Source organism: Lemur catta, chromosome 22 (assembly GCF_020740605.2).
Source record: "Lemur catta isolate mLemCat1 chromosome 22, mLemCat1.pri, whole genome shotgun sequence".
NCBI classification, from domain to species: Eukaryota; Metazoa; Chordata; class Mammalia; order Primates; family Lemuridae; genus Lemur; species Lemur catta.
Genome location: NC_059149.1, coordinates 19,624,828 through 19,649,422, shown reverse-complemented (window position 1 = coordinate 19,649,422; position 24,595 = coordinate 19,624,828). Strand labels below are relative to the sequence as shown.

The following is a 24,595-nucleotide window of genomic DNA, read 5'->3' as shown; positions in this document are numbered from 1 at the left end:
TTGTACATAGGATATACATTTATTAATAGTGAAAAAGCATTTACCCAAAGTGAATGTTTACAAAATACAAAGAGTACCTCCACAGTCTGGCTAGCTTATTATTTTAGGCATTATCTCAACCTGCATAGGGTTCTCTCTCATTCATTTGAGCATTTCTCCCTCTGTCTCTAATCAAAATTTTATCTTAAAAATTAAGACAAACAGGAATATTTAATGCCTAACCCTTTAGCAATAGTTAATATGGAAAAAATATTAAACAAATTATCTGCTATCAAGCCCTAGGTATTTTAAAACTAAATTATCTACTAAAATAGAAAAATAATAGACTAAATAACAGCAGCTATAACACAAATAAGCAATTTTAATAATGCTCATAGGTATTATGTTAATAACTAAGATGTAAATACAATTCTTCCACTGTATCTATTTTTACTATGCATGCAGAGAGAGAGAGAGAGAGAGAGAGAGAGAGAGAGAGAGAGAGGGAGAGAGAGAAAGCGTGCACAGAAGCCGCAATATGTAAGGCTTGGCTTGAGTATACCAAGATGAAGTTTTTCCCCCTTCCTGCTTAAAGTCTAGAAAATATAGAATTTGAGTATTCACATAATGTAACTTACTGTTCCAACTTCCCTGAAGGTAGGCCAACTGGATAGGAATTCCTGATTCTGAACTGGTAGTTTTCTGAACAGGTTTTATTAAAGTTGGAGACACATGTCTTACATAATTTAAATTAAGTAGCAACACACCTAGGGAAATCCTCATTTAATATTCCTTGATTTGACATTATAGTTTTATACTGAGGTATCAAGCAGATAAGAATTTAAAGGAACATCTACTAAGTTCTTTTTTTATGGAGTATTTCAGTCAATTGTTAACAAATTTAAAATTACTTGGTACTAATTCTTCATATTTTATTCAAGGAAGAATCTATAAGGTTGACTTATTCATTGTTGACTGGCTCTTTGAAGCCTTACTGAGTATACGGAAAATTTGGGATAAAAAGGTAAATCATCTTTTAAAAGGTGATTTACTTAGTAATGAAGAAGTCACATAAATTTTTTTACTCAATACTTTATCTGTGAACCTGCTTTTCCCTCCCTAAACACAAAAGCAACTGCTGTGCTTTGGGTCTTAAATTATCATCTCAAAAGGTAAGTCTGTTTGAAGGCATACAGAGTCTTACTGTTCTGTTACATAAACTTAGTTGGATTTATCCCCACTTGAAAGAGTTTAGTTTTTCATTTGAAATTAATCATATATTACTTGTCTGTGCAGAAATATTCCCTGATTATATAAAGATTTTAAAAAATTTTTAGACTGAGGCAATATATATAGGATTTGGAATTCCGGAAAATAGTTATCTAATACATAATGATGTACATTCTAGATACTAAAGACATTATGTTCTAAACTTATTATCCAATTTGAATGGATTAATATATATCTACAATAACTTCCTAGGTATCCTGGATATGTTTATAACCTGCCCTATTAAAGTAATAGGATCTGCAGGTTTCTAAAAGAACTTTAGACCCCATAGCAGCAACACTGGCATTATCTGGAAGACTTGTCTAATGGCTGGGCTTTATAATAAATAATACAGTTCTCTAACTCTTAACCATTGCTCTTCTCTGAATAGCCTAACACTATATATAGAACACTGACTTGCTATATAGAATTCAACATAATTTCCGAAAAAGATACTTTATAGATAAGTCCAAACTTTATTTAAAACTACATTTTAAATATAACTTTATCAAACATCACAATGAGAAAAAAGAATGAAGACCAAAAAGGAAAAAGAAAAATTACACAGTGTATCAAGGCTTAAATCTGTCCAGAATTCAGTTTCTGATGTTTTAAACTACCATGGGCAGAAATTAGCACACCTATCAAAAATGCAGTGTCAAACTAATTTACATTTTTATACAGATCAAAACAGATGTTTATTTAGTATCATTTTCAAATATGCATTGACTATGTAAAGAAAGAGAGTCAGATGAGCCTCTGAAGATATCTCATATAGTTTGGGCTCCCACTGTTTCTGAAAAACAGAATAATAATTAATGCTTTATTAATTATTATTGAATTACTACAAATTAATTTAACATTGTTCTCTTCCATTAAAGCTTTTATAATCTAAGGTTATTTTATAGGAAATTTTGACTTAGCTTGCCAAAACAATTCCCTGATGGCACACAGTTAAAAAAGAACACATGAGAGTTTTGGTTTCAAGATAGCAGACTAGCACTCTGGGAGGCCGAGGTGGGAGGATCGCTGAAGGTCAGGAGTTCGAGACCAGCCTGAGCAAGAGCGAGACCCTGCCTCTACTAAAAATAGAAAGAAATTATCTGGACAACTAACAATATACATTAAAAAAAAAATTAGCCAGGCATGGTGGCACATGCCTGTAGTCCTAGCTACTCGGAAGGCTGAGGCAGGAAGACTGCTTGAGCCCAGGAGTTTGAGGTTGCTGTGAGCTAGGCTGATGCCACAGCACTCTAGCACTCTAGCCCTCTAGCCCGGGCAACAGAGCAAAACTCTGTCTCAAAAAAAAAAAAAAAAAAAAAGATAGCAGACTGAGCAAGTACTTCCTGTCTCTGTAAAAAACTCCACTAGAAAAAAAAAAAGAGTAGTTCTGAGAAGACAGAAAACAGATGATATCAACGCATTACTAGAATGCTCAAAGCAGATAGGGGCATACTGAAAGAGAGCAGAGGAAGCTGAAGCCTAGAAGCACTATAAGAGGCTGCATTAAGATGGGGACCATATTCTAACAGGCAGAACTGGGCTGAAAACTGGAAATTAACTGAAGGTTTGATATCTGAATGGTCTGTCCTTCTCCTAACCCTATTCCCAAGAAAAATAAAACAAGAAAATATCATATGCTTTTAATCAATTGATGAATTGATGGAAAATAACAAAAACAAAATCCTTTGACCCTGATACAAGACACATTCTCAAAGTTGCCCAGAGGCTGAGCTATCATATTCGAAGAAAAGAAAAAAATGTGGGACTACTGCTTGGCTTTATGATGAATATTTACATAGAATCATCCTCATAAAAAGTGCAGAACATTTATTATAGTTGCTAAAAGTAAATATAAGTGTACTTTACAAGTATTACTTTAATAACCTTAATAATGTAAGAATATAGGTACAGGTGAACAGAGAAGGTGGAAGGAAGGAGGGAGGAGAGAAGTACAGGGGTAACGACCAAAGTTGATGGAACTAGAAAAATGTATACATTTAAAATAACAACGATAAAAAAAAGAATAACCAAAAATAATACAAACACTGAGAGGAGGAGAAGAGGTAGGACTAAATACATACTTGTCACAAGAGAGTAAGAGACATTATTATCTGAACTTAAAACATTAAGAAAAATCATAAAATATTTACTTTCCTCCAAAAGAACTAAAAAATCATTTTAAAAAGGTTTTTTGCTATTTATCATTATTTGTTCCTTTCTTTCTTAAATAATGTGCACGCATATATTACTCTGCTAAAGCTGAAGAGTTTAAAAATAGAAAAAAATCATCTGACAATGATGTTTTATAAATTATACAGCTGAACTAATATTTTTACAGAATTATGCTTTTTTTCCAATATTTGGTTTAAATTTCCCAGGTACTAGTAGCACATTTAAAAAACAAAACAAAATAGTACAATTAAGATTCAATGATTTTTCAATATAAGGTTAAAATTGGTAATTCTTACCAGGTTCTTTTAGTGTCTGAGAATTTCCAGCTAATTCTTCAGTCTGCATTTCACATATTTCACCAGATAAATGGTTTTTCTGTTCTTCCTCTACCATTTTCTTCCTTAGATCTGCCTTTGGAATGAAAATTAAAAACACAAATCATTTTTCACTGTAACAATATGTGTTATATACAGATAAGTTTAATTAAAGAGAGCCAATACCTCTGAATATATTGTCAGTTTAAGTGGTAAATCTTCAAGTTTTACAAAATCTTCTTCATCAGACTTCTGACTTATGTTACCAGATTCCGCTTCCTGTAAGATAAATTATATTTAATGAAAAACATACACTGTATCTCTGGATCTAAACCAAAGTCATCCACACCAAGAAATAAAGTGGATTCTTATATATATAACCATTTATCAGCAATTCTATCCATATTTGGTTTTCTTCTCTATTCAGCTCCATAAATAATTCAGAAATATAGATTTCTAAGGAAGGGATACAATTCATAGCTGTGAGCATACTGTCAAGCTTTTTTGTTCTCATTTTAACAAAAAAAGAGCCAGTTAATACATGCTAAAGGAAGAAATAGTAGTTATACTGAGGGTTAAAATAATTATAGATTACATCAGAGCTGTATCCAGCAGAATATAAGCAAACGTTTACAAACATTTCAATATATCAACTCTGATGAGGCTCCGTTAGAAATCTGAGACTTCCTTTTGTGAACACCTCAAACAAACTGCCTTTCTTAAACTTGAATTCTTTTCTTCTCCTACTTCTCCCTTCTCATTTTTAATAGTATCATTAATCTACCAATTGCCCAAGAAGAAATGTCAGGTTTTTCTTTTTTCTTACAATATTTCTCACCCATCCTATTCTCAATTCAGCTCATATTTCATGCTTATGTAATAGCAGAGCCTCCTAACGTATCTTCCTTGACAATGTATCTTCCAGAGTCATCAGCCTTATCTTCATAAACTGTAACTTTGACCATTTCACTTTCTTGCACAAAAGCCTTCAGTAGGGATCCCTGCCTAAAATTCAAATTCAAGAGTCTCTATAATCTAACTTCAAGTTAATTAATTTCAATTGAATGTCTTCTACAGCAACTCTACACACTGATCAAATAATAAGAATAAATCTGGCCACATGTGATGGTTCATGCCTGTAATCCTAGAACTTTGGGAATTCAAGGCAGGAAGAGCACTTAAGCACAGGAGTTTGAAGCTGCAATGAGCTATGATGACACCACTGCACTCTAGCCTGGGCAACAGAGTGAGACTCTGTCTCAAAAACATACATACACACATATATAAATCTAACAGGTAACTCTCATGACTTTATTAAAATTAAATACATTTATACTTTATTAAATATATTTAATATATTTAATATATAATATATTTAATATATTTAATATATAATATATAAATACTTTATTAAAATTAAATACATAATTTTACTGGTAGTGAGGCAAACAAAACAGTTAAAGAGCTGCTCTTTCTATTAATGTTTTTGAAACATTAAAAACTCCCTTTCTGAGAAATTATGAAATCATAACTGTAAATATATTTACAAATTGAAATTTTAAAAAAATGAAGCATATTCCTTAAACCTAAAAGTACTTACCTTGGTTTATATACTGTTATAAATCTTTTCATTTTTGCTGATAAGAGAAAGTAAATCATGTAAAACATATATAGCACAAGGATCCAAAAAGATAACCTACCTGCTATAAGATTTAGTGGAAACAAAGGTCCAGAGTAAAACTAAATTTACATACTCCCTACTGTTGAAGAAAAATCTGAGGCACAATAAAATTTTAAAGACTTTAATTGAGTAAAAAGTAATTTATGAATTGGGGAACACCAGACCAAAACAAGTTTAATGTTCCAATGACAAAACATCAGATGAAAGTATTTACTGGGAAAATGCAGAAGCAAAATAAATTGATTGGTTTACATTATAAAATTTCCTTGTTTTAGGTACCTAGTTGGAAGTTCCTAGTCACATAATCATGTTAGTTGGATGTTTATGATTGGCTCGGATTAAGTGTTTAGTGCTAACGTAAGCATTTATCAGAAATGATCCAAGTTAAGTTTTGTTCATATTTGCAATTTAAGCCAGATTAAGGCTATTTTTAAGACCTTTCGAATCTTTGATCAGGAATTTTTTAAGCCTGGTCTCCATTTTAATTTTCATTTAATATTTCCACAAATGCATATTTCCTAACATATCTTTCTGTCATTTACTGTGTAAAGATAAGGACTCTACTGCTGTCAAATTGTTTTATTTCATAGCCCAAATGCAAACCTTTAGGTTTATCAAAGATTTAGTGAGGAAGTCAAGAATGGGTAGTGTAAAAGAAAAATGATGATTCATGTATCATTATCATTTCAGATCTGAACTTGAACTCTCTCAAAATTGCCACCTACAACTCATCTCTTAGGTTCTCAAAACTATAAAAACTAGAACAGCTTGTAGGTTTTGAGATGGTGATCTCAATTCACTATCACCCTTCTGCTCAAATTTAAAGTATGAATAAAAAATGTTACAACAGGTTCTATATCTAAACACAAAATGGAGTTTAGTTTATATGCTGAAAATGTTAACCTGAAAATGAAGAAATATGCACAGAAATGGAAAGCAGAAATATCTGGAAATGTAAATGATACTTACATAGTCATTTACTAACACTGGAGATTCAGTATCAGGACTTCCAGCCAGAGAACTTTCAGGAGTTTCCTGAGCAGACTTAACTTCTTTGACTCTAGGCACTAAGGTTTCAATTTCAGTTAAAGGTAATGGCAAAGGGTTAGGCTGTTTAGATGAATCAATAGTAGTAAGCGAGTCCTTATGGGCAGTGCTATTTAAAGGTTGCTCATTTTCCAAGATATTGAGGTAACAGGGTTTCACAGGAGAGCTATCTTGGTCATCTGTCATCAAAAGACATGCTTAGTATTAGTGTAATGCAACAGTGTTAAATTTTACCCTCTATTATTACAATATGCAAGAATTAATCAAGACATTTAAGACCAAAAAGAAAACTACAAATTTTTCTTATCAATGAGTCCCAAATTTAGTTAATTAGAAGCATCTGGGGATGTTTCAAAAATTAGATTCCTGAAATCCACCCAATTTCTAATGAATCAGGACTTTTAGGGATAAAACCCACAAATACGTATTTTTTTTTTAAATCCCCCACATTTGTACCTAAAAATGCTCCTTACAGAATTTTTCTGTGCAGGAAAATATTTGTTGACTTTTCTTTAACTGCTGTTTGCAGAAACAAAGCCTCCTTATGTTTTCTACAAAGGATTTACATCAGGTCCAAAGTGCCTTCAAACTTACATTTGCTAAGCATTTAGAGTTTTTTAGCTTTTAAGTACATAAAGGGCACTTTAAATAATCTTAAAATTGAATACTTATTTAAATTTACCTTTACTAGTGAGTTCTTGTTCTGATGGGGCATTTTTACTTTCTGCTGTTTTTTCAAAGTCATGTTGTAGAACCTAGAAGGAAAAAGATTTTTAATAGTAGGGTCTAAAATATATGGTCATTTTATAAAGAGATGGTTACTCATGTGTGGCTTTTGTCCAACCAGAGACTTATAAAAGGGGAATTTTTCTCTTTTGCTACAGACGAGGTCTCACTGTGTTGCCCAGGCAGGTCTTGAACTCCTGGCCTCAAGTGATCCTCCCGCCTTGGCCTCCCAAAGGATTACAGGCATAAGCCACTATCCTTGGCCCCAGGAGAATTTAAAAAATATCGTTTAAAAGTATTTCAAGAAGGAGGCTTTGGCTGCAACTTCAAGATGGCTAAGTAAAAAAGGTTTCCTTTATTTCTTCAACAACCTCAAAATAATACAGAGAACTAGACTAAAATAGATTCTATTATTTCTTTCAGACTCTATCTTAAATGAAACTACAAGATACATATATACGTAGACATTAAGTGAATGGGAAAGGAACTAAGCAGGAGGAGGAGAAGATTAACAAAGTTAAATGCCTTCAGCAGAGGAATGGAACAAAAACTGTGTTTCACCTTATAACTGGAAGTATCAGATCAAGAAAGAAAAGAGTATGATGCTGTGGGGCATGGGCTGGTGATGAAAGGGGAGTGGTGGTAGTTGTTAAGAACTATTTAAGAAAAATGTGGACATCTGGGTTCCCTGCTCCAACTTCAATATAAAATGGGAGACTATAATAATATTTTAGAGAATTGAGATTATAATAATATTTTAGAGAATCAAACTGGTGAGCCTCAGACCTGGGGGCCAACTGGGACTAGGGGTGGGGTACAGAAGGCACAAATGAAATATCATACTGAAAACAGAAGAATTTAGTGCAAGTCTGTATAATGGTGGGATCTCACCCCATTCCCACATCTAATTCCAGAATACCAGAAGCCAAGCTTATATACACCAGGCAGAAGACTAGAAGATCCTTCTTTGGAGAATCTAAACCACCCCAAAGGGAACACAAATAGATTCTGACATTTTGGCAATTTCTATGAAAATGCTGGCTCTCCCCCAAATGCCCTGCAGTGAAGCCCAAGAAACCCTCAACCCACTTTTTGGTATATCATTCTTTACTATAAACAACCAAGGTTCAGCACATATTTGAAGAAAGCCTCTAGATAGATAACAGAAGATACTGCTTCCATAAAATAAAAGAGCACTATAAAAATGGAACAATCAGGGGAAAAAAAGAAGAAAGTGTTTAGAAATTAAAAATATGACAGCTAAAATAAAAATAATTTCATATAATACAACTGTTAAGGTCAAGAAAATCTCCCAGAGAGTAAAACAAAAAGATAAGGCAATTAAGGACAATAAAAGCAAGGGAAGAGAAAATTAGACCATCGCATGAGGGCTAATAATGTCTGATAATATTAATTTCAGGAGAGAAAAGAGAAAATGGTGTGGAATAAAGAAAATAAAAGAAAATGTACCAAACCAAAGGACATAATATAGACTTTAAAAACTACTCGTAACCCACTACAGTGTATATCACTGTAAAATTTCAGAATTCCAGGAGGAAACAACTTCTACAGTAGGGAGGAAAAATAAGACATACCATAGTCCCCTCTAATCCATGGGAACACACTATGTTTTTCCCTATCTATGATAAAGTTTAATTTATAAATTAGGCACGGTAAGAGATTAACAACTAATAATAAAATACAAAAATTATAACAATGTGCCAGCATCACTACTCTTGCACTTTGAGGCCATTATTAAGTCAAATAAGGCTCACTTGAACACAAGCACTGTGATACTGTGAAAGTCCACCTGTGAACCTCAACCGCTAGTAAGCAGCTGATGGGCAGGTAGCGTATAGTGTGAACATGCTGCACAATGGGATGATTCATATCCCAGGCAGGACAGAGTGGGCCAGCCAGAAATTTCATCATGCTATTCAAAATGGCACACAACTTTAAAGTTATGAATTTTTTATTTCTGGAATTTTCCATTTAATATTTTCAGGCTGCAGTTGACTGCCTATAAATGAAACGGTGGAAAGAAAAACTGTGACTAAGGGGGGCCCACTGTGCACAAAGGATGAGGACTAAGAAAGGCATCAGACTTCTCAACAGCAACACCAGAAACTAGATAAAGATGGAGTAACTTCAAAGACCTGAGGGAAAATATTTTCAACATCGAAGAAGATTTTCTCAAACACATAAAGTCTCAAAATATTTATATTTTATGCACTCTTTCTCAGCAAGTTACTGGGATGTGCGCCACTAAAGTAAGGCAATAAACCAAGAAAGACAAAGATAAAAAGTGGATTCCAGGAATAGAGATAAAGAAACACGATAAGGAGATTTCTAGGCTGATAGCTATTCGGTAGGTGTAAGGAACAGACAAATCTGGAATGAACCAGAAAGTGAGAATGCATTAGGAAGGAAAAAAATGGCAAATTTCATTCACATAGAAAATTCTACTGGGAGGTTATACAGCTATTAGAGGATATAGCAAAGACTTGGGTATATGTTCAAGGAAAATGGAGTAAATAAAAAATTGGGACAATTATTAAACTCAAGGGAGAAATAAGACTAGGCAATAAACAATATTTACTTGGTTCAGCAGTCAGTAATATTTACAGTTTGGTTAACTCTAAATATTTGGTTAAGTATGGATTTAATCCAAAGACATATACACACACGTGTGCATATTATTCAGAAATATAGAGGTAACAGCAGAAGAAATTGTACAAAGTGTTGCCTATGAGGCAGGATGAGGTGGAGATAAGAAATGGAATAATTTCATTCTTGTTACATACTATTTCCATGTATGACTAGAAGAAAAATATAAGAGATTAAAGTGCTTTTAAAGTTAAACATTGAAGAACATAAAAATAAACTAGTTTTTCAGATTCTAACAAGCATATTAATGAGACTCGTATTCATGAAAATGATAATGGGGAAAATGTAAATTTTGACATTTTTCAGAAGGATCTGCTTTCAGTAGTTAAAATAAGGCTGGTGAAAGGTACGTTGGTCTACAATGGAAATACCTGATCGTCATGTTCATTTTCTTCTGTAGTTTCCGTGTTAGCCTGAAGTGAAGTCTGGACATCTACAGGGCCCTCTTCAAATTCTTCTATTTCTTCATCCTCATTCTCATCTTCTCCACTTCCATAATTAGTTAAAGCCTGAGTTTCAGCCTTAGACAAATCTAAGTTGAGTAATACATAATTTTTAGCAAATTTCAGTACTTAAATCTTAACAATTAGCTACCATTTGTCGTATTCCTGCATGGCACAGGTGCTTTACATACAATATTTGAAATCCTTAAAACAGTAAGTACAAGAAAACTGTGGTGCAGAAAGAAAAGCCAGGTAATTTAGTCAAGGTCACAGTGAAATTCAAAATCAGAGTTCTTTGACTGTTAATTCTATACTTGTTACAGTCTGCCAAACTCTTTCAATAAGTGATCTACAAAGAACTAATATAAGAACATAGTACAGAGCCTTTAACTTACTAATAGACACTGGGCATCCTTCACTTTCTTCATCTTCCTCTTGATCAGAAATATCAGATCTTACATTTTTGGGACCTTTGCCATCATACACCTCAGATGTTTGAGCCTGCTTAACTGTTTCAGTCTCATCCTTGTCCTAGTCACAAATAAATTTGAGTAATTAATTCCTTAAAGTACATTTTAAAAAGGTCTATAGTAAGTCTATCATAAAAATAATCATCATTGTCTAATAAAAATACAAAAAAATCAATTTTGACATCTAGTTTTGTTTTTAAAAGAAAAAGGTCTGTCAGAAGAGTGGACATTTGATGATGTACGCTGCTCTCAAACACTAAGGTAAAAGCTACTAAAATTATTTAATACTGTGTTTCAAAAGCATTATTTTTAGGCAAAAGTTAATTAGCACATACTTTGTCTTCATCATCAATCTCTCCAGCAGGTGAGCCATGATCTTCAAGAATCCTTTTGGCCTATAAAGCAAATCAATTAAACACAATTTAGCAATACACTTAGGTATTCAGTAAACCTTAAACCAATATCTAAAGAGCTGAATGCTTTCTTAAAAATGTAAATTCAACTCTTTTATTTAAATTTTTTAAAAAACAAGACAAAACCAACACTGTACACCTGACTACTCCTTGACTATCTAACAGGTGTCTCAAACTTACCAAGTCAAAAACAAAAATCTTGATTCCCTCCTCTCCGAACCCCATCCTCCCTCAGTCTTCCCAATCTCAGTAAATCACACTTCATTCACCCAGAGGCACAAACCAGAACATTAGGAACAGCCTTGGTTACTATCATTAACCACATATTAATTGACTCAATTACACTAATCTAAGACATTAAATTATCATTTCTTACCTGGACTACTGCAACAGCCTTACAACTGGTCTCCTTGCTTCCATCTCTACTCACCCACAATCTCTGTTCAATATGGTATCCAGACAAATCTTTTAAACAGCACATGGGATTACATCATTCCTCTATTTTAAACTTTCCCATGGGTTTCCATCATACTTAGAATAAAAGGCCCTTCCCACAATTTCTTAGGCCCCATAATTTGACTTTACCTATCTCTGTTACCTCATCTCCTACACTCTTAGCATGTAATGTGTTCCTGCCCTCCCTGGCTTTCTGTTCTCCAAACTGCTCACTCCTGCCTTAGAACCTTTATACTTAGTTTTCTCTAAGTGGAATGCTCTTCCCTTTTATCTTCATTATGAACTCCTTGTTGTTCACATCTTAGCTCATGTTTCATCCCCTCAAAGAGCCTCATGAGATTGTCTATCTAAAGTAGATTGAAAGGAGACTGCTTTCCGATCATTTATTATAATATGTTATATTATTTTCCAATCATTTATTATGGTATTATGACATTTTATTTTCTTCAAGTTCTTAGCAAAGATTAAAATTATCTGAAATTAATTTACTTATATCTAGAATATAAACATCATGGTAAGTGTGAAATAGATAGCTTGACTTTGTTTACTTTTGATTCTAAGGAAGAAGGGCTATCTTTTTCTGTCTGGGTCTTGGCTTGCTTTCCCTCTCATAAAAGAAGGTTAAGAAAAGGGTGCAGATCTAGGGGAAAAGCCTGCTGGTATGCCTCAAGTTTGGGGGAACAAACTCACCAATTTCACATGTGATCAAGACTAATGTGACAATGTAGAACAAACTACAGGGATATGCAACCAAAGCCCTAACTAATAAACAAGCATGTGTGTTGGCTGGGAGTGACCTCTGGGTAATATATATTTGCAGAAAATATATATGGCAGGCAGCAGGATCCCAGTCCTCCTCTCCTCTTTGGAGGTCTGAATAAGGGACAATAATGTGAACTGGCTATCTGACAACATACATTTAGCATCAATTCTGGTCTGTATTCCTGATCTTTAGCTACTGCTGTTATTCCTGAGATTCTGTATGTGGCTAGCATATGTACTAATTTACAATCTGACTGATTACTAAAAATAACTTACCTTTGCTGAGATACAATATGATTATGGTTATTATTAATAAGAATGATCAAGAACTATACGTATGTGCTAATTATCCTAAAATCAAAATGAACGTTATTTACCTCTTTGGCATAAGACTGTATCACTCCAGCTGCTTCTATTTTCCTTTTGCATCTCTGTTTAACAGTTATACTATTATTATCCAAATCTTGCATGAGCTTAAAGAAAGCCAACTCATTAAACAACACTTCAGATATCTCTACAAGAAGATCTTCTCCACAGTCTTTCAGTTTTCTGCCAGCAAATTTTGCCAGTGAATCCTATTCAAAGAAGACCAAATAAGTTTAAGATGATAGTAAAATTCAGTTGCGGGTAGAGCAATACAGATGATTAACAATACCTATATACAGGAAAACAATTTTATTACTTTTAAGTATTGAAAAACTCAAAACTAATGGCTAAGATTCCTAAGGAAAAATAGGTTAACAGTACAAAGAATATTACTATATTACTAAGCAGGAATCTTGCTAGTTCTGCTTAAAGAGTATACAGGGAAGGAAAAGAATACACGTGGTCATCCGTAAGTTTAGCCTCTATTTAATATAATTGCTGGGCATAAGTGAGTAAGACAGGGGATTCTTAATCCCAAGAAAGCTTCCATACAGTACAGTAATAAGTGATATGAGAGGAAAATACAAAGTCTTCCATATCTAAATGTTACCAATAGAGTACTTTTTAAAAGGTTGTTGTTTCACATAAGCCAACCAGTCATTCTAATTTAAATTTTTCTTCAGAATCAATTTAAAAGTAAACTTTAGCTCTATTCAGGTTGAAATAAAGAATCATGGCTGGGCGTGGTGGCTCACACCCGTAATCCTAGCACTCTGGGAGGCCAAGGCGGGTGGATCATTTAAGCTCAGGAGTTCAAGACCAGCCTGAGCAAGAGCGAGACCCCGTCTCTACTAAAAATAGAAAGACATTATATGGACAACTAAAAACATATAGAGAAAAAATTAGCCAGGCATGGTGGTGCATGCCTGTAGTCCCAGCTACTTGGGAGGCTGAGGCAGGAAGATAGCTTGAGCTCAGGAGTTTGAGGTTGCTATGAGCTAGGCTGACGCCCCAGCACTCTAGCCTGGGCAACAGAGAAAGACTCTGTCTCAAAAAAAAGAAGAAAGAAAGAAAGAATCACATTAAAGAAAATAACATTTCAAGATCCTCTAAATTTATTGTGCCAAGGGGGAAGTGAAGCCCTGGAGACTGAGTAGCATGCTTGCAACTTCTGTTTCTTAGTTTATGAATTAACTCTCTTCCCTCATTGTTCTTGTTCTGTAAATATTAATAACTCGGAGAAACCAGAGACCAAACCTCCCCCCATTCTAATCACTGATCTTTGGTATAGATTAACTACCTCCTTTGTTGTTCTATACCTAACTCAGACAAGATGGCACCAAAGCCCCCATGACTGCTGCATCTTCAGTGTGGAATGTTAAACATACCTTTCCCAAAAGAAAAAGACCACTTCAACTAATCTCATCTTTGTAGCTATGCATTAAGCCTTACATAAAAAGATGCTGAAATTCTGTTATGCTTCCTTAAACACTGTCTACATAAATGATCCCAAACTTCTACACTTTGGAAACACCAACTTCCATTCTTTGGAATCTATGTTTCCCAGGTGGCTTTCCTCAAACTTTGTGCATAAATAAACTCTCTTTAAACTAGATTCTGACCCTTTTGATTATTCAAGATTGACAATCCTCAAGTAAACAAGTCTACTATATTCTACAAATTTTTTTTATAAAATCACTTCTCTTTTCTTTCTTCCTAAAAATATAGACTATGCTATTTAAAAAACAAGCAAACTATGATGTTCAATGCCTGCTCATCTCCCCTGTCAAAAGACTAGCTTACCTAGTACTACTATAGGAAGTACATATGCTGGGTGCTTGGTGAAAAAAAAATGCTTGAACAGTTTTCAGAAGGACAAATGTAGACAATAGTAATTTAACAATATTTAATATAAATTAACTTTACTTATTTCTTCAAGTATGTCCCCTTGTGAAAATATCAGGATGGGGTAAAGGAAAAGCGGTCAAACTTTCTTAGACTTTTATTTCCAAATTAATGCTTTGGAATCTGCCCACAATTATGATAACAGCAGGTAAAACTGAGGAAGGGCTGATTGGATTTTGATAAAAAGTATTTAAATTATAAATAATTTCTCTTTCAGCCTCATTCTAAAATGGAGTTATTTCTTTCTATTGGAATAAACTAGTAAAATTTATAAAAATACATTTATGTAAAAGTTATCCTAAACATTTCTAATACTTCAGATATTTCTATAAGATCTTCTCCACAGTCCTTCAGTTTTCTGCAAGTAAATTTTGCCAGTGTATTCTATTCAAAGGATTCCTAAATGCACACCACCATCAATGTCTTATATTCCTTATGTGTTAGTAGTATTAGATTAAATAAAGTGAGGACAATTTAGGAACTAATATTGAATGTATACTTTAGTCTTAATACTAACAAAATGGAAAATTATATTGACAGAAATTTGCATCAAGCCCAGGTTTTAAAACAGTTAATAGACAGTGATAATACTGTATCCCAAATCCGTTTTAAACATAGAAATAGAAAGTAAGTCGATGGGCCGGGCGCGGTGGCTGACGCCTGTAATCCTAGCCCTCTGGGAGGCCGAGGTGGGTGGATCACTCGAGGTCAGGAGTTCGAGACCAGCCTGAGCGAGACCCCATCTCTACTAAAAATAGAAATAAAAATTATCTGGACAACTAAAAATATATATAGAAAAAATTAGCCAGGCATGGTGGCGCATGCCTGTAGTCCCAGCTACTCGGGAGGCTGAGGCAGGAGGATCACTTGAGTCCAAGTGTTTGAGGTTGCTGTGAGCTAGGCTGACACCACGGCACTCACTCTAGCCCGGGCAACAAAGTGAGACTCTGTCTCAAAAAAAAAAAAAAAAAAGAAAGCAAGTCGATGTTTCATAAGAAAATTTTGTAATATAGATGAAAAGAAAATGTATCATCTAATTTGGAGCAACAATACACATCACTGAACTATCTCAATGGGGAAATATTTGGGAAGATATAAAGGTAAAGATATTTGTTCTATGAGGTAAATAAGGTAACCTTACTTAACACAGGATCTCTCAACCTTGCCACTATTGACATTTAAGGCTGGATAATTCTTTGTTGTGGGGTACTGTCCAATGTACTGTCTCTACCCATTAAATGCCAGTACCTGCCCTTGCCTCTTTCCTCCTTACCTCCTTTCATCCTACTTTCTGTGATAAACAAAATGTCTGCACACATTGCTAAATGTCTCCTGGGAGGCAAAATCTCCCCTAGTTGAGAAACACTGCTTTAATATAAGATTACTGTTACAGCTTAAAAAGCCTCTACAATTAGTAGCTGGTTTCTGGCTTCCAAAATCTCCTAGATTAATCAAAAATTATTTTAGAAAAAGTCACAGACTACTTTGTAAATATTTCAAACTTAAAATGTTCTCATTAGGTAGAAGAAAAATCAAACTAATCAAATTTTGTAAGAGCTCACACATGCCTTAGAGATGATCAAGTTATATGAAGATACAGACTGGTCCTAATACATATATATATTTTTTTACCCAATTAAAGGACTAACCTAAAAAGTATTAAAATATCATCCCCCAAGTGGATACTAGATTGGATGTCTACCTGAATAAATTATGTAATGTCAGAAAATAGCCCACCACCAAAAAAATCCTAACCACATGGTACATACATACTGGTAAGTCATAAAAGTATAAACTCTTACCTGTAATATACTTCCAAGTTGTTTATGAAAGAACTTTACAAACTCTTTGCTCTCATCATTTTGCTGGGTAAGGGTCAAAACCATGCGTCTTACTGAAGTTAAAAGTTGAGAAGAACATACTTCATCCATGTGCTCCTGAGAAAAATTCTAGTTGGTTAGGATATAAACTTACTTATTGTTTAAAAAATATTAATCCATATAATATGAAATTTTATTTTTCTTGCATAGATGCTTCTCAGTTTTCAGATATACATTTAGAAATACACGTTCATAAGAAAAGCCAGACTCCCACCCTACACACATTGAGAGAGGTTTGGCAATTCTGACACATCAAAGCAGGTAACAGCCAGTAAAAGATCTGGCTAATCCGATACATTTCATTATTTCCTTTTTGTACCTTAAGGAGAATTACCCATGCTACAGTTTCTATTTTGCCTATCTTCCTGTTTGCAGTTAATTTCAACTACTCTTACAATCATACTCACTTTCTACCAAATTCCCTATTATCTTCTAACTCAGGGTTTCTCAACCTCTTTACTACTGACGTCCTGTGCATTGTAGAATGTTTAGCAGCACCCTGGCCTCTAACCTCTAGATGCCAGTAACACCGCCTCACCCTTCCACACACCATCTTGACAACTAAAAATGTCTCTAGATATTACGAAACGTCTTGAGGGTCAACATCATCCCCTAACTTTCGGAACAAGCCACTTCAGGCAAATCTCTTCTTAATCTTCCTTTAGAAGCATGTGTGAACTATAAAATAATCTAAATCATGGTTAACTTTTTGAGGTGAGTCTATAAATGATTTATATTAAGTAATCTCAAGGTTCTAATCCCTCTTCTGCTACTAAATTCATTCAAGCAAATTCTATAACGTTTTCTCAGTTCTTTTCCCCCCAACTATACAAACCTATAAAATGAGGTGGTCAAACTAGATGATGTCTAAGGTCCCTTCTTTAGACTTAAGTTCATTTAAAATAATTCATGTGTCAAGGCAGATGATTTTTAAAAAACAAAAAACGGTCTTTGTCTTCAAGGAGTCAAATACTAGGGGAGGGATCAGATATATATTAATACATAATTAATCACTACAAGCTCTGTGCTATCTAGCAGATAATACTTTTAACTGCAGGGACTGTTTCTTATTTATCAACTAATATAGAGGCTAGCTCACAGGAGACATTACTTGTTGAACAAATAAATATACAAAAAGCACACATCACGTGCCATAAGGAGCTATGGTAGCACACTAGAGGCAACAACAAATATCTCTGAAGAAGTCCTATTTCACCCAGGCAGAAAAGAGTAAAAGTATCTTATATCTTGGATAGAGGAGACACTTGTACAAAAGGCTAATGTGTGAAAAAGTAACCGCAGATACAGGAACTGTGAATTTGAAGTGACTGTACCTAGATGGACAGTGGGGAAAATATACAAGATCCAATGGTGAAGTCTTTTGAAGGCTAAGGAGTTTGGTTATGACCCCGGTTAGTAAACACCTGCTTCATGCCTATTATGACAGGTAGCCCGGGCAAAACATAAGGTTATGAAATAAGGTTATGCTATTGGAGAGAAGAAAGTAAAATTGATTGCTGTTAGGGGAGAGTCCATTTTTGACTGACTGGTGAAAGCAGGATAAGTCTAACTTAGGTGACTGTGTGTAATGCTGACTGGGTATAATTAAAAAAGAATTTTTATAATTCTACAAAAAAGTCAAGATCTAACATAAAATGAGACATAATAAAATAGTTAAAATCAGATCATTAATTCTACTCATTTTGTTGGCCTCAGAAACTTCTGAAATGCTAAATTACTAAGAAAATCTTCAAAAAATGATATCACTTAAATCAGGGCTGTATAGTTGAAGTGAAGAGGAACAATTTAGATTTTAAGGAATATGACAAGGTAAGTCTTGAGTTTTAAGTAACTCTAGCAATTCTAGTAGTGTCATCAGACTTTAGCCAGCTAAATTATCATTAATGTTTCCTAATATCTTAGACATTTAAGAAAGATTACTTTTAAAAATGATTGCAATTCTTTTAAACTCATGACTTTTTGAACATTTCATAAACTATTTTACTCAAGTAATAAATGTCTTATCATCTAATAGATTCTAAGCAGAACATGTGTCTTAAGTAACTTTACCACCAAATCAGACACAAAATATTAAATGCAATAAATTTCCTAACCGAAGGCTGCACTCCCCAATCATAAGGTTAAATTATTTAGATTTTTTAACCCTTAGAAAATAATTGTACATAACAAATAAATATTGCTACAAATATACCTAATTTAATTTAAAAAAGACATGTTTATAAGTATTTATTGTATTACTCATGAAAGAATAAAAGTGTAAAAGAGGTAACACTTTATGCCTAGGATGAAAGCAAGACATAACTTAGATAATTTAAGTCAATTCACTTGAAGCAACGGTTTCAAACTCTTAAGTAAGTATCTACCTATCTATACAAATATTTATATTTTTATTACTCATAAGAGTATTCTTTTTTGCAAATATATATTTATAAATAACAGGAGAGAAATGCACAGAACTGGTAAAACTTATTTATGCCCTATCTCCTCAAATTCTCTCTACCCTGTCTCAAGTCCTTTTTGGGTGGTAAGTACGAAGAGATACTACTCTAGTGGGAAGATATATGCAAATAATTATGATCCTTTGTCATAAGTGCTATAACGAGGGTATATACCAAGTAGCCCAGGAAGAGTGAAGAAAAGGAGGAATTATGCCTGTAAAGACAGGCAATTACATCTGCACAGGCTTCTGAGGGATAAGATTAACTGCCAGAGAAGAGGGTGAAGGGGATTCTAGGCAAAGGAAATAACATGGGCAATGTGCCTTTTTCAGTAACGTCAAGTAAGACACAAGGTACATGGGAAGGAATAGCTAAGAGGCTGGGACCAAGAGGTAAAAGGTTTTGTGAGTGATGCTGAACCTGATCTTTATCCTATGGGCCAGTGGCTTTCACACTATACCCTATAGAGCATAAACAGCCTGATTAGTTTGAAAAACACAATTGAGGTGTGAAGGGTCCATCCATTCATTTATTAATTCTTTCAATAAGTACTGAGTGCCTAATATACGCACATACTGTTTTTTAACAATAACCAAAAGAGATGACTATCTCTGATATCATAAAGACAAACATCAGACTTTTTTTTTTTTTTGAGACAGAGTCTCGCTCTGTCACCCTGGCTAGAGTGCAGTGACGTCACCATAGCTCACTGCAACCTCAAACTCCTAGGCTCAAAGGATCCTCCTGCCTCAGCCTACCAGGTAGCTGGAGGCACGAGCCACTGCGCTCGGCTAATTTTTCTATTTTTAGTAGAGACAGGGTCTTGCTCTTGCTCAGGCTGGTCTTGAACTCCTGAGCTCTAGTGATCCTCTCGCCTCAGCCTCCGAGAGTACTAGGATTACGGGCATGAGTCACCGCACCTGGCCCATAGAGCTTATATTTTAGCAGGGAGAGACAGATGAAATAAATAAGCAAATATTAAACAGGTCACAAGGTGAAGTGCAAGCACTATAAAGATAAGCGAAAAGCAGGTAAAGGGTAAAGGGGAGGTTTATTCACCAAAAAGTTAACATGTGACCTAAGACTTGAGGAGTTCTAGGGAAAAAACCATGCAGGTATTTGAAGGAAGAGCATTCTAGGCAGAAGTATGTATTAATGCAAGCAACTGCCATTAATAAAAGCACTTTTAAAAGTGCTAACAAGTCTAGCAAGAGAGCTAAAAGTTTAGAAGATGTAGCAAACAGACAGTTAAGACCATTTAGGAACTATTGCAATTGCTCAGAAAAATGCTGTGTTTCTGTTTTTTACATGGAATAATTTAGGCACGCAACAAGATGACCCTATTTCTCCTCTTGGCTACAAAGTCAGATAGTCTGTTGTATCTTCAGAAAAAGCAGTTTCAATAATTGTTTTCTCAAAGATCTCTTCTGTCAAAATATTCCAAAGAAAGCAATTACTTCCACTGAAGGAGGAAATATAAGTGCAAAGAAGCAACTCTATTGTCAAAGTACAAGTAGGTTGTATGAAATGAGACCAATGACAACGTATTTTGTAGTTTCCCATATCTGGATGAAAAGAGAACACTGACTTTTAATTTCTAATTTTTTAAATTTCATTTTAAATTAGAATGCAAAGAGTGCCATCTCACAAAGTAGTTCTGTCTTCCTATTCCATTTTTCGCACACTTCTTTCTCTGTCCTAATCAATGTTATTAAACAAAAGTAACAGTACTGCTTACCAGTCTGATATTCTTACCATTGGTAAGAATATAAACTGGTTAATTTTACTGAAGGACAATTTAGTATGTATCAAAAACTTTAAAAATGTTCATGCCCTTTGAGCTAGAAATTCTATGTCTAAGAATTGTTTCTAAAGAAATAAAAGTGATTGTTACCGACCACGAGAATTTTAAAAAAGTGAATATATTTTTAAATTTAGTTAAATCATTGAAGAAGTGTTTATAATAGTGAAAAAGAAACCAGAACAAACATGAATGTATAACAATAAGGACTGGTAAAATCATTAACAGAAAATTCCATTCTGTGAATACTCAACACTCAAAGCAGCAATCAACATAACTACCTGTTGGCAGACTTGGTCAAGTCTGGCTCTTGCTCTGCGCAACTTCTAAATGTTGGGTCACCTGATGCTGTGTCCCAGTTCTAGGTCCCTTTCTCTTCTCATATCTAATGCTATAGCTGTAAGGGGCATCTATATGCTATAAACTACCCTATGTCTATCTCCAGCTGTGCCTGGAATTAGCTGAGTAACCAAATGACTACTTAACCTCTTTACATGTTTCACTAACAACTCAAATTTAAACTCCAAAATAGAACTCTTGATCTCTCCCTTCTCCCAAGCCTTCTTTGTTTTCAGTAAATCCTATTTCCTTCCAGGCAGTTTTCTCTTATCTCCCAACACCCTAACCATTAAAAGAACCTATTGATTTCCAAAATATATCCCTTTACTGCTGCCCTTGGCTAAACTACTGTTACTTCTCATCTGATTTCATTGCACTCCTGACCTCGTATAATCAATTCACCCAAAACAAACCAGACTTTGTTTCTTTCTTGCTTAAAACCTTTAAGGAGTTTTCCAAAGTCCAAACTTCTAATCATGGCCTATAATGTTCTACATACCTGGCCCCTGCCTCCCTCTTCAACTTAATCTCTTAATCTCACAAACTTCCTGCAACCATACAGGCCTTCCTCCAGTTATTTCAACATGCCAAGCTAATTCCTACCTTCAGGCCCTTTTACTCTGTCTAGAATGACCTTGACTTTAAGCTGACTCCTTATTCATATCTCTGCTTAAATGTTCCCTCTTCAGCTTTCCCTGACTATCCAATCTAAAACAGACACCATCGTATCATCAAATTTTAAGTCTCTGCATGGTATGTATCATTACCTGATATACATTTACTTATATGTCTTATATTTACTTATGTTATTTTAGTCTGTATTCCTATTCTAGCATGTAAACTCCACGTGCACAAAGGCCTTGACTTGTTCACTGCTATGTCCACAAAACCTGGCATAAAATAGGGAGTCTACAAATATTTTTGAATGAATAATGTATGAATATTGTATAACCATTAAAAAATATACAAGAGAAAAATAATGATTTAGAAAGAAGTTTATGGTATAGTAAATGAAAAAAAGCAGAATATGCATATATGTGTACAAAACAGTACAGAAAAGCTCACAAAATGTTGACAGGGCTATAGCTGGGTAACAAAATTATGAGTGATTTTTAGTTTTTTTCCTTTTGTTTACCTGTATTGTCAGAAATTGTTACAATAAAGCCTTTTATATGAATCAAAAAACAAAACGCAGAAAGTTTATTTATTTAAAAAAATTAATGCTTACCTTCAAAAAAGGAATAACTTCTTTCATAATTGCTTTAATTTGCCGGTCCAGCTGCTGAGTATCAATTCTAGGACATGGGACAGTAGAAACTTCACTTATAGGTGGTTGTGAACTATAATTTTCAATAACAGGAGTTTCTATTTTTAAAAAGAAAATGATACATTAGCAAAAACAAAGCCTATGACATTATACATATGTCCTTATGCAAAGTTTTAACTACTAAATTCTGACGATTTTATGCTAAAATAATACAAAGAAACATTTATGTAGTTTTATTACCCCTAACAACTAAAAGAAAGCAGTAATAAAACTACTGTTATATATCAGGTAGGGTTTTTAATTTTTTATATGGAATTATGATTATTACTTCTAATCAATAAAGCACACACCTTCTAAATTATTAACTGTAGTAGCGGCAGTAGCACCATCTTCATCCTCAATAATCCTGCAGGCACATCTCATATTTGAGTTACTTTCGCCTTCAGTCTTCAAACGCTCATACTCTCTCATTCTGGCTAATGCTTGATCTAAGTGAATCACAGTGTTACCTGCATTCAGAACAAAAATATTTTAGAATACGTAAAGCAGACTTTTTCATGTATTCATCAAAATGTATTAATAAAAAAATAATGTCACAACGTAAGGAAGGAAAATTTGCTTTGGTTAAGTTCCAGACACTATACTAGTTGGGCATTTCATATACATTATCATATGTATATATTTTTCATAAGAACATAGCAAGGTAGATAACGTCCCCATTTCTATAGTATATGCAGTCAGAAAGGTTAGATTGTTGGGCCACAGTAAAAGAGTTAATATTCTTGAATTTAGACTGATGGATACTTAAGTCCATGTTCTTTCAACCACATCTTGCCTTTTTAGACGTTTGTTTCCTCATCAATGCAGTTCAAAGACCGTATTGGATCAACTTAAAGTCGTGTTTTAAGGTTATAAAAAACTGTGCTTACCTAGATCATCTGTTGCAAAAGGCTCGAAATTTGAAGATACAGACATGACACTAGTATTATCAGCATCATTTTGTTCACTTATTTTATTTGTTTCTCTTTCAAAGTTCTTCTCAAAAGTTTCCTAAGTTATAGTAAAATAAACAAACAAAAATCACTAACATTTCTTTTAAAAATTTTATAATAAATATTAAGGATCTAACAGGGAAACTAAGTATTTGCACAAAACTATACACCTGAAAGAGATATTCATAAGTTACACAAAATCCAAACAAGATTATGACATAACCAAAGTTATTAAAGGTTGAATACAGAGTCACAGAACACAAAAATATTAAGTAGCCTTGCAGAACATTTGTCATTATGTAGTTCAAAATACAGAGTCAGCTAATGATTAAATTCTAAATTGGCAAAGTTAACATTTTAAGTTATTTTTATAACCTCATGGACATCCTGCTATCTCCAAACCCTAATAATAATGTCTAGTACCTTAGTATATATACCTGGTTGTCTCATATCAGAAAACATGACATCATTCATATTTTGTTAAAAATTAACTTTATTGAAATATAATTTATATACAATGCACCCATATTAAATGTACAATTCGATGAGTTTTGACAAATGTGTACACTCATGTAACCAGCTTCTCTAAAGATAAAGACCATTTCCATTAGCCCAGGAAGTTTTTCACAACCCTCTACAGTCAAGCTTGACCACACCTCACTAGTGATTTCTATCACTGTAGATCAGTTTTGCTGATTCTAGAACTTAATATAAATGGAACCATACAGTAAATATTCTTCAGTGTCTGGCTTCTTTCGCTCAGTACTGTTTCTGAAATTAATCCATGTTGTTGTGTGCTTCAGAAGTTCGTTATTTTTAATGGCTGAATAGTATTCCATTGTATGGATATACCACAGTTTATCCATTTATCTGCTGATGTTCCAGTTTGAGGCTATCATGACTAAAGATGCTATGAACATTAGTGTACAAGTATTTTTGTGCACATATGTTTTCATTTCTCTTGGATGAATACCTAGAAGAGAAATTGCTGGGTCACATGTCAAGTTTATGCTTAACTTTATAAGAAACTGCCAAACTGCTTTCCAAAGTGGTTGTGCAATTTTACAACCCCACAAGTAGTGTGAGAGTTCTAATTGTTCCACATTCTCACCAACACTTCTTACTGTCCATCTTTTTAACCATTTTAGCCATTCTCATGGGTGTAAGCTGGTATTTTGTATGGT

General features: G+C 34.0%; 1 protein-coding gene across 23 annotated transcripts in view; it reads right to left on the bottom strand.

Moving 5' to 3' along the window:
• Positions 1-24,595, bottom strand: part of PCM1 (pericentriolar material 1) — an 87,439-nt gene continuing 62,844 nt past the window's right edge. For 20 of the 23 annotated variants that reach the window (XM_045535495.1, XM_045535496.1, XM_045535493.1 and 17 more), the window contains 13 exons: positions 23,349-23,469; positions 22,770-22,928; positions 22,381-22,517; positions 16,476-16,610; positions 12,780-12,977; positions 11,107-11,166; positions 10,697-10,832; positions 10,230-10,390; positions 7,148-7,220; positions 6,388-6,644; positions 3,924-4,016; positions 3,720-3,834; positions 1-2,044 (listed from right to left, as the gene is read on the bottom strand). In XM_045535495.1, the coding sequence (XP_045391451.1) occupies positions 2,019-2,044; positions 3,720-3,834; positions 3,924-4,016; positions 6,388-6,644; positions 7,148-7,220; positions 10,230-10,390; positions 10,697-10,832; positions 11,107-11,166; positions 12,780-12,977; positions 16,476-16,610; positions 22,381-22,517; positions 22,770-22,928; positions 23,349-23,469 (1,671 nt within the window). In that variant the 3' untranslated portion in view covers positions 1-2,018. Of the gene's footprint in view, positions 2,045-3,719; positions 3,835-3,923; positions 4,017-6,387; positions 6,645-7,147; positions 7,221-10,229; positions 10,391-10,696; positions 10,833-11,106; positions 11,167-12,779; positions 12,978-16,475; positions 16,611-22,380; positions 22,518-22,769; positions 22,929-23,348; positions 23,470-23,886; positions 24,385-24,595 lie in introns of those variants that run through there. The other 3 variants (XM_045535515.1, XM_045535516.1, XM_045535517.1) reach the window with 1 other exon arrangement.